At 33.2% G+C, this 11,001-nt stretch overlaps 1 protein-coding gene across 3 annotated transcripts; it reads right to left on the minus strand.

Annotated features, from left to right (window-relative positions):
- Positions 1-3,781: 3,781 nt before the first annotated feature.
- Positions 3,782-11,001, minus strand: LOC110628201 (mediator of RNA polymerase II transcription subunit 19a). 3 transcript variants are annotated; one of them, XM_021774741.2, is made up of 7 exons: positions 10,524-11,000; positions 7,702-7,765; positions 6,317-6,606; positions 5,903-6,133; positions 5,535-5,589; positions 5,068-5,211; positions 3,782-4,209 (listed from the first exon to the last, which is right to left on the minus strand). In XM_021774741.2, exons 2-6 carry the CDS (start codon positions 7,730-7,732, stop codon positions 5,192-5,194), a joined length of 627 nt encoding a protein of 208 aa, XP_021630433.1. In that variant the 5' UTR covers positions 7,733-7,765; positions 10,524-11,000; the 3' UTR covers positions 3,782-4,209; positions 5,068-5,191. The 3 variants fall into 3 exon arrangements, with proteins under 3 accessions (XP_021630433.1, XP_021630432.1, XP_021630434.1); XM_021774740.2 differs by having other exon boundaries at positions 5,530-5,589; positions 10,524-10,998; XM_021774742.2 differs by lacking the exon at positions 5,068-5,211 and having other exon boundaries at positions 10,524-11,001.

An 11,001-nucleotide genomic window follows, 5' to 3' on the forward strand; every position in this document is an offset into this window, starting at 1 on the left:
TTATGACTTCTCAAATATACTTTAAGACTTTTAATTACAAACGTAGAGAAAATCAAAAGCCTTTCAAAAAGTTATATAATAGTAGAATTTTAATTAAGATCACTAAAGTCATCAAAGGGCAAAAATTTTCCTTTTCCCTTTCCCTTTTTCTTGCTTTTTTTCCTTTATGCTTTCTCTTTCCTACTCTTTTGGATTACTTTAACCCATTATCTTATATTTGCAAAAATACCCTTTTCCCTTTATTTTTATCTTTTTTTTTTTAAAAAAAAAAAATCAAACTTCATAGATCATATCCAACAAGAATCATAATAAGTTAAAAACCACTAAATTATTAAGAGGAAAAAAACTTTTTTTTTAACTATTAATCAAGATTATGGTAAAATCTACATATCTTAGTAGGGTGTTGAAATCAATTATTGGGTTGCACTGTTTTACCCTCTATTTTTTAGCAATAGCATCTTGTAGGAGTTAACTTTTTAGGATACCCACAAAAGAAAGATGAAAAAGGAAAAGAAAAGAAAAGAAAAGAAAAGAAAAGAAAAATGAATTGAAGTTATTGGACCTTGCATAATTCCTATCATGATTTCATTCCTAAAACAGTAAACCAGTAATTCTAAAGACACTGTTGCTTGCTACCCAACTTTGGAAAAAGGTTGGTACAGCTTTTATACAAAAATTTAGCAGTTAGTATTTACATTATAAAATTTTTAAATTTTTAAAAATTCATTAATTAGTGGGCACTATTAATATTTAAATTAATACAATGATTTTCACACTAAAAAATAAGAGAAAATTATCCATTTTTTTATTTTTATCCAACTCTTAATGATTAAAATTAACTACTTAAATTTTTTAAAATGAGCAAATGAATTATTATGTCAATGGGATGTGTTGATTGATTTGTTGTCATAGCCAATGAATTATTATCCAACAACCTAAAACTTCCAAATGGTGTTTCACTCTTAAATTGTATGAATCCAGATCCACATTTATTCTAGCTCTTGTCTAACTGGCTTGGCATAAAAAAACATTCTATGTTTTCAAACAAATAACCTAGTCAAACATATGATAAAAAGTTTGAGATTAGCAAAAAAACAAAACACCCTAGGGATAAAGATTTACTCTAATAGTAATAAAGAAAGTAATTTATTCGCATCGAGGTAAATAAGTTATTTTCATTAAAATGAAAAAAAAAATAACTTTTTAAGGTTATCTAAATTGTACGAATTAAATAAATTGGTTAATTTTATGAGAATTTAAAATTTTTAAGTTCACTCAACTCGATAAAATAAAGTTTAATTAGAACTTTACTAATGAGTTTTAACTTATTAGTATTGGAATCGTTTTCTGATAATTTAAATTGCAGAGCTCATTTAACTCCAATCAAATAAAATTTATGTAGAATTTTATCGATATGTTTTACTATATTAAAATTATTTTTAGAGTGAGAAATCTCGATTTTGAATCTGGTTAGAGCTCAAAAAAATAATTAGAATTTCAAGGGTTAAAAAGGGAGAGAAAGAAGTTTGGGCAATTGAAAAGATGAATTCCAAAATGAGTTAGTTATAGAAAGCAATGAATGTTGATTGATGAAGTCCTTTGGGGTTATTATTAGTGCAGAAGACCCATGAAGAAAGAAGGTGAATCATAATTAAACAACCCATTAGGTGATAGATACATATAAACAGAAACAAATGAAGAATTGGGTATTCAATTCTAATGATTTCTTGATCGTTTATTCATCACTATTGCTAGTAATAATGATGAAAGTTCCTTCTTCTTCACATGGGTTACAACTATTTATGTCTTTTTTTTTGTTTTCTCTCTTTTCTATTATGGCTAATGCTATTGATTCCATTTGTTGTTTGTCTTTACATGCCTCCATGAAGTTTCACAAAATGGGTGTGCTTGCTGTGAAAGAGGCACTTCCATAGATGTAATGTGTCGTCTTCTCCATGATAAATAATTTGGGACTAAAGAACTTTCTATTATTTTTCTTTTAGAAGAGAACTTTTGATTCTTTGAAGGGCTCATTTATAGAGTTTAGTATACGAAATCACTGTTTTTTTTAAGAGGAATAGGGAGAGGGAAGACTCGAGCTGAGCCTGTCAAATTTTAATGCTTTTAACTATTGAATCATATGGGATTAGGGAGCATAAACAATCTTTTTAATCATACTAACTATTAAGGATAATAATTTTTGGGCTAAGCAGGTGAATTTTGACCATGTGGAATCTGTACAGTTGTGCAACTTGCCCACTTGGGTTATAATGATCTTGTTTTACTAAATCTATTATCTTCTATCGTCATTTGATTTTTCTTTTTAGTAAATTGAATAAAGAATTGATATAAATTAAATACATTATCAAACTTAAAATATCAACTTCATAAAAAGAATTTTTTGGAAAAGAAATATTAAATTATTTTTCAGGAAATTGTTTTTTTTAATCTTATTTTGTATTATTTGGTTATAAAAGATATTAACAAAAAAATGTATATATATATATAACATAGTGATATTATAAAACCTTCAAAGTCTTTTTTTTTTTAAAAAAAAATACTTTCATTAGAAAAAACTAAATTTTCTTTTAATAAAAAATTATTACTCAATTCAAAATAAATACTTCCAATAAAACAAATGAAATTTTGATTTACATGCCCATCCTCAATTTTATCAAGATCCATAATATTTCCAGAACTCATTGATTCAAAATAATCCAACCCAGAATTTGTATTTCCAGATATAAGGATCAAGAAACAAAGTTAAAATAACAGTGAAAAGGTTAAAACAATCATTTCTATGGAAGGGGGTAAACTAAATAGGTGAAGAGAATAATTTCTTCCATGGACACCAACCACCAATATAACAATAAAAAAAAAAAAAACCGAAAGAGGCAGCACATGAGGATGAGGATCCAACACTAGCCAAGCTTAGGGCTAGCTCTCTCATATTCATTTAGTTTTCAAGGAAGTATACATTGCATGCACCCACGAGCTGGCGAGAAGAACCCAACCCACTATGAATTATCATGATTATATCCGCATATTCTCACTCAGAAAAGTTCAAACCCACAAGTGCCTCTTTTCTTTTATCTTTTTCTTTATCTTCAAGCGCCAACTCCAGCAGCAAACTTCAACTAGCTAGCCTTACCTTGGAGATATCCCACCGTAGGAGCTTTGGAGACCCAGAAACAAACTTTCATTCACGTTGGGAAACTTTGTCTTTGTTTGGTCGGTGGCAACTAAATCATAAACTTTAAATTCTCAGAAAATGCTAAGATTCACTCATTTGTTCAAATCAAAGCTGTAGGAGAAAGCTATTCAACTCCCAAACCAAACAAGACCTTTGTCACAACACGTCAAAAATCAATTCTCATGCAGTAGAACCATTGGTATAGTAAATATCACTGCCATAAACCCACCCCCTCAAACTCTTCTTTTGTGAAATTTCCATATGTAAATACATTGTGCTATCCAACTCCAATCACAATCCCAAGAATATGATCTAATATAGGCAATTATTGCTTAAATCCGTTCCATGATAGGTCCAAACAAACAAGTAAACCCCATTTAATTTTCATGTAGATCTATCACATTGTTTGTTAATCCATCGTTAACAAATCTAGGCAAGTATTTTCCGATACAAGATACAGATAAATACTCCATATGCACAAAACAGCCACAATATCATCATTCTTCACCTCAAAAAAAATTAAATAGAAGTTCTGATCCCTCAGTAATCTATTTTTTCTGCTGCACTTGCAGAAAAATATCATTCAAGTGAAAACAAAAACTGCGGCCCTTTTTAGGACTAATTTATGCTGGTCATTGGCACAAGAATGAGTTCAGAAAGGAATTAATTTACAAAATCCTATTTCTCAAACCTGATCTTCCTACAATTCAATACTAAAGATTCTACTTCAAACTAATTGTGGGACTAGGAAGACTCTACTTGAAACTAATTATGGGGACTAGGCTTTGAGACCACCACTACTCTAAAAAGGACAAATGATTACAATAATGTGTATATACTAAAATATCCAAGACATTATAAAAACTGAGAAGAAAATGGAAGCATTAAAGTTCAACCTAACTATATAATTGTTATGATACAAAGTTCATTTTCAGCGATTTTTACCCTCCGTCCAAATTTTCCTGTATCAGGTGAATTCACCATCTTCACATTTTTGGGTCAGTTCAGAACCTACTCTGCATAGAAAAAAAAAAAAGAACAAAAAGATTCAGAAGAATCTCAATACTGGTAATAAACATTCATGCCTGCTGTATGCTCGATAAGAAGATAAAGGATGTAGATACAAACAAAAGCCAACTTCCAGAACAATCTCATTGAATACCAGAGGTTATTTTACTTGGATAAGAGAGAAATAAAAGTCGGCCAATTCAGGCAGTTCCCACAAGCCCTAAGCCCAGTATACTTATCTTCCAGATAATGCCCAAGGACTGGAGCCCTTCAGATAAAAGATATAAGTTCACCACACGCAATGATGGCAGGTAAAAAATGTAAGGAAACTGAAAAAAAAAAAGCACTTGTAGGCCCATTTACAACACTTCATCTCCATGAGCTTCCATTAAGTTTAAGGGATTCCCACCAGAGTTTGAAATGAAGTAAAGAACTTTTTCTTCATTGGTAATAAGTTTGTCTACATAATTTTGCAGCAACATTTATCATTCTTCTTATACATAGCTTTTAGGGTTTGAATTGAAGTTTCAATTAAATTTGAAGGGAAATAGTAACTTATTTGACACATTAACCTCAGTTTGCTAAGTAAAACTGAGGGCCTGGTCTGAAAGATTATTTAGCCAATTTTCATAAACATTGATAAAAAGGCTAGTATAATTTATCTTTTTTTTTTCTTTTACCTAGAAAAAACCTTTAAAACTAAAGGGCAAAAAGGTGGAGGAAACATATGCACACAAGCTAAATAAAACTAGTTTTAACAATATAGCGAGAACTTAGTTTTTCAGTAAATTCACACATTTGATCCAAAAATACGAGGCAAATGAAAAATTGGAGATGAAACTACAAAAAGCAAGTAATGTTTTTACCTCAAACAATTTGACTACTTTAAGTGAAACTCCTTTTCAAACTCTCAACTACAACCACTCAAAGAACAAATGGACACTATTATGTCAATTACTTCAGCCAGCTACCCTTATGGCACCAATCTCATCAATTTTTGAGCTTTTGTGCTGCAGGAAAAAATTAAGAATGAGAAATAGAAGCCAAAAATTAGAAACAAGAAACAAAAGTGAAAACCAATGAGCTTTATCTCAGTGTATTGAGGTCGTATCCAGGGTTGTGAATCTCAAGTTTGAACCCCAGAGCCAAACAATTGTGCCAAAAAGAGAAATAGAAGTGAAGAATTAAAAATAAGATATAGAAGTAAGAGCATGTTTAGAGGAAGCAAGTGACCAAATACCAATAAATGAAAGGTGTTATAAAATAAAAAATTTAACTGAAACTGAACATGCAGTAAATAACCCAGAAGTCAAATTACTGTATATTACCTTACTTTTTTTGTGCTTGTGAACATCATTAATGTCTTCATCTCCATCATGCTTTCTTTTCTGAAATCATAAGAAGTCCAAGATACATATTGGCAATGCATTGAAATTCAAATGACATATAAAAGAAGGGGAAAACACAGTGTTCACAGAGAAGTCACATAAACAGCAGCCCATTTCCACTAGTCAGCATAAATTGCCATATTTAAAGATTGAGGAGAAATAAGAACTCTGGCGTAAATTAGAGTTCACCTGTTTACCATTTATGTTATAAGGTAAAATTGCAAGGCAGTTCAAAAATTTTGTTCCTTTCCCATTTACCACAAATTTTAGAATGTCTTCAAGCAGTAGCTACAAAAAAGCAATGACTTCCAACCTTTTCATGGTGTTTCTTAGAGTGATCACCACCGGAATCATGATGTCCACTTCTATCCTTCTTCTCCTTGTCTTTATCTTTACTTCGATCTTTATCTTTATGACGGTGTTTGTGCTTCTTATGCTCTTTATCCTTCTCCTTATCTTTATCTTTGTGCTTTTTATGCTTCCTCTCCTTGTCTTTGGAATCGCTTTTTGATTTCGCTGCAATGGTAGGAGTCCCCTTCTCTGACTAAACAAGGTAATGAGGAAAAAAAACAAAATTCATCACCTCAACCACAGTGATCTACAGAATAAAACTTCAACAGTTATAAGTGGACAACAAATGCCATGCAGCTTGAATTGTTGTCCAGAGCCAAAAAATGCAACTAGCATAATGGAAACAAAGAAAATTTTAAGGTAACATTTTTCTTACAGGAGGCAATTCTATAGGAGTGGTTTCCTTAAATAGGAAGGCCTCTCTGAGCACATCCAGGTCAAATGGTTGTATGCGTGTATTGCTATCTCTGGAATAGGAATTATTCTGCATAAGCTGATCCAATTGCATGCCTTCCCCTTTTCTGATTTCGGCGTCTCCCACCACATTGTGAAGATAATGTGTGTCAGAAATTGACAAAGGAAGCGATCTCTTGCAGAAGAAATCATGGTGAGGCAACAACTTGTAATGACTTATAAGATCAACAGCACCAGTCAGCTCTCTTGGTCCTAAAGTTTCAAAATTGATGGTGTTAAATTCTCAAATTGATTTTGGACAGGAGTAACATCCCTTATAAAGCCTTGGGCACTTCTACCCCCTTGAGTTTGCTTTTGGGGGTGAATTGGACCCGGTGCATGTTATTGCGATGGTATTAGAGCCTTCACATCTAGTGTTAAGCATCCCATAAGTATTCACACTCCAGGCGTTTGGCCCTAGGCATGAGAGGGTGAGTTAAATACCCAAACCAAGGGTAATATGTTCCTTATGAATCCTTAGGCACTCCACCCCTGCTTGAACTAGCTTTTAGGAGTGAGTTAGGCCTAGCCCATTTCCTTAAGAGATAGCATCGGCATAAGCAAAAATGGATGAGGAAAACATCATTTTTACCCTCAACTTCAAGAATTGGTACATATCTATATTACCCTCTTAGTTTCTTATACATGAATTGTTTGGATATAACAATTTTGTAGTTTGGCATGTTAATAGAATTAGTATAAAATCCAATCTATAAGAGTATCAATTATCAATCATTACTCAGCAAACAAAGGAGTTTGTGATAAAAGATAAAGGTGAATGTGTGAGTGCATGTGCAGGGTGGATGTCCGGAGGGGACAGCAGCAGGGAAGTTATAAAGCCAAATTGCATACCCAACAACTGAATTTAAGGGCAATGCCTATTGCTCACTCAGAATCAGCAAGAGAATATCATAAATAACCATTCCAAATCTTTTTGCTTTTGAAGACAAATTTACATGACTAAAGATTACAATTCTAATCCCAGAATTTTAGCGTGGAAAACAAATGTAAATGCAAAATTTCCTATACAAAAGAAGACAGTTTTGGGTAAAACGCAACACTCTTAAGGTCTGGGATAAATACAAATACCATCCCACACTTGTTTAAACCATAGCTTTTTGTACAGAAGATACAAGGTTTTTATATGGTAATATGGTGGATAATGGAACTGTAGATCAAATTTGTAGTTTTCTATTAAAACACATAAACATGCAGAAGATAATGATCCACCTGTTTTATTGGATAATGATCCAACTACAAGATCTAAGGGTGCAATGAAACACAAATGTCCTAAAAATGAGTTCTTACCTCTTTCAAACTTCTTGGTTTCAGGATCCATGAATCAATGTTTCATGCGAAGGTGAACCACTAACTGCAATTAAGTTCCATGAGGAAGAAAGCTCCATTATCATCAAACATCAACAAATTAAATTCCAAGAAACAAAGCAAGCAAGAAAACTGTTCACCAAGTTCTGCTTAAGCTAGACATATAAAAAGACACATGGCAATACCAAAATGTGTAGAAAAAGACAATCAGCGTTGGCGCCATTCTGATGTTCTTCTATACAGGATTATTATATTGAGATGTTCGCATTATCAATGACTTTGAGTTGAATAACATCATGCCAAACCAAAATGCAGAATTCTAAAAGAATGATGTCATCAACCTGTGAATTCAATTGATTTTCTACACTCATCACCATTTTCTGAAGGACATAAGATAGAATGACATGCAACAAAAGTGGTGATGAGCTCATAATAACAAAGGTTTTAAATAACGCTGTCCCCATTACCCTCATCCATGACTATTAATGTTTAAATCTCTTCAATACCATCCGCTACAGCTATCAAAATCGAATGCACTCTATAACTGTCAAAGATTAACATTAAGGTTCTTGCTCATGCTACTTTGTTCACAATTATGCTTGCTCCGCACAAATTCACAATGCAGCACAAACACAATGTTCAAAAATTCATTGTTACAAGCCATCCATGATCTAACAAACATATATACCAAAAAAGGAACCCAAATCCATTAGTTCAGGCCACATAGCAGCATGAAATTAACTTTTCATCTTTTTGTTTAGTACAATTGGCTCCATCTAGGGGCTTTGAACTTGCGACCTCTTAGCCTTGGAGATGAATCTAGTAAAATGAATTAAAGCCCATTTTACTAATAAATTAACTTTTAATCTTGCCAATATAAGGAATGGTATTAAGCTCCAAATAAAAAGATTGAAAACAAATTCACAATTTCACATCTCATTATTTAGTTCCAGACATTCTGATAAACGTTGTAACGATCAGCTGTCTGCTTGCGGATTTGCAGCAGCTGTTCCGTCCCACATCGGTAGATTTGAAAAAGATTGAATTGTATAAACTACTAAATAACTTGGATTAACCATTTTGGGCCAAGTGGAAAGTGGGCCCAAAAGTTATTTGGGTCAGTTTGGGCCGGGCTGTTTCAATTGGTATCAGAGCCACCCTGAGTCATATAAATTGTGCGGAGCTAGAGGGCCTGCGAGGAAAGAGCTACCCATGAGAGACAAGGTGGAGCTGCCCAAAGTACTAGCGAACCACAATATCCAAGGGTCCGGTCCTGGTTAGCAATTGTAACCGAATCAGTTGCAACAAGGACGTCGCAAATTTAGTGGACCGAGTGTAACGATCAGCTGCCTACTTGCGGATCTGCGGCAGCTGTTCCGTCCCACATCGGTAGATTTGAAAAAAATTGAATTGTATATAATAGCTAGCACAAAACTACTAAATAACTTGGATTAACCATTTTGGATCAAGTGGAAAGTGGGCCCAAAAGTTATTTGGATCAGTTTGGGCCGGACTGTTTCAAACATATATAAAGAAACTTGTAATTTGTTAGTTCAGGCCACATAGCAGCATCAAGTCAACTCTAATCTCCCCAATATAAGGAATGGTATTGAGCTCCGAATGAAAAGAATGAAAACAAATTCCCGCTTTATTATTCAGTTCTAGGCATCCAAACAAACACACATACCCAAAAAAGGAACCATGATTTGTCAGTTCAGGCTGCTATATGAGTCCAGAAGGGTTAAGAGAAAGATCTGCTTTTGGTTTCCAAGTGGTTACATGAGATCTCCATGCTAATCACTCCAACACTTATAATTCATGAGTCACTAGTCAACCATCTCCCAATTTTTTACCTAAAATTTTACCATCACCGTGATAATATTCTACTTCAATGTCTGCAACCTTCAAACTTAGTTCATTTCATGAAAAAACATGGGAATAACTCAAATCACTGTAATCTATGCTGCTTTAAATAAAGACAGTTGCTTGTTTAGTTACTGTGTTCGGTTAAGTAATTTTTTTCTAATGTAAGAGATATTACCCTTTTTTTTTCTCATTCATCTGTGCTGATTTAGTTCTCATTACAAATCAGACATGATGTAATTGTGATTACAATAAAACCACTTTCCCAGTGCCATTTTTTTTTTCAACAAACCTTTTGCAAATCCACTTACTCATCACATCTTTTTCTCCTACAAATCTTCAAGTTCGCTCTCATTGCTTCTATCACTAATATAAATTTGATTGCATTTCATAAATACATCTAAACAAACAGGTTAATAGAATTTCCATCCACATTGCACTTTTGTACTTCCAAACAAAACAATGTGATGCTTAACATATTACAACTTTGATTCAATTACATAATCCATTGCATTACATCTTATCACAAATAGCATTAGTTCAAACTTTTCTATGTGATAACATCAACTTTAGTTTTAGTTGAATTTTGTATATTCCACACATTGGCAATGAACAGAAATTTCATGGTGTAAAACAGGTAATAAAATTGCCAAACTATTTCTACGCTCACTATCCTCGTCGCCATTATGGCATTACTTACTGAATTAGCGTACTAAGTTGCTATTTGACAACTAAAAGTGAAAATCGGATTTAATTTCTAATTAGGAAACTTTTTTCCTCTCCCTCCCACATCCTCTCTCTATAATTTGAATTTAAGTCAGCTTCTCATAGTTACCAAATCCAGAAAGTTAAAAAGGAGGAACTTTTGCTACAGAAGTCACCTAATAAATTCTCCCACAAACATTAGATTAAACTCCAAAACTAAAGCACAACAAGCATACCTTTGACATGGATACCAGAATTCTTCTTCTTGAAAGATCAAGGGGGCAAACTGGTAAATTAAATCCCAAATCTCCTTTTTTTTTTTTTTCTTTCTTCCTCTTCTCCACAACTCTACACTCTACACAACCCACAAATTCAATCAAGCAGCGAAAAAAGCTTCGAATCGCTAAGTTGGAGACGAGAAACAGAAAAATCGAGCAATGAATTGAAATGATACAATGTTGGATTCATGAAGTGAGATTGTTGAGGTGAAAAATAGATGGAATTGACAGAAGAGTAAAGAGTGAGAGATTGAAGGAGAGTGGAGAAGTGGTTGAATTTGAATGGTGGATTAGAAAAACAAAAAGAAGAATTGTTGCACTAGGGTTTGAGAAGGGGGGAAGAGCGAATGAGGAGAGGACTAAGTTTGTTTCTGGACTTTGGGATTCGTCCTCTGTTGCTTGCCTTAGCTCATTATTATTATTTTATTATGTTATG

The sequence above is a fragment of the Manihot esculenta genome, chromosome 12 (assembly GCF_001659605.2).
Source record: "Manihot esculenta cultivar AM560-2 chromosome 12, M.esculenta_v8, whole genome shotgun sequence".
NCBI classification, from domain to species: domain Eukaryota; kingdom Viridiplantae; phylum Streptophyta; class Magnoliopsida; order Malpighiales; family Euphorbiaceae; genus Manihot; species Manihot esculenta.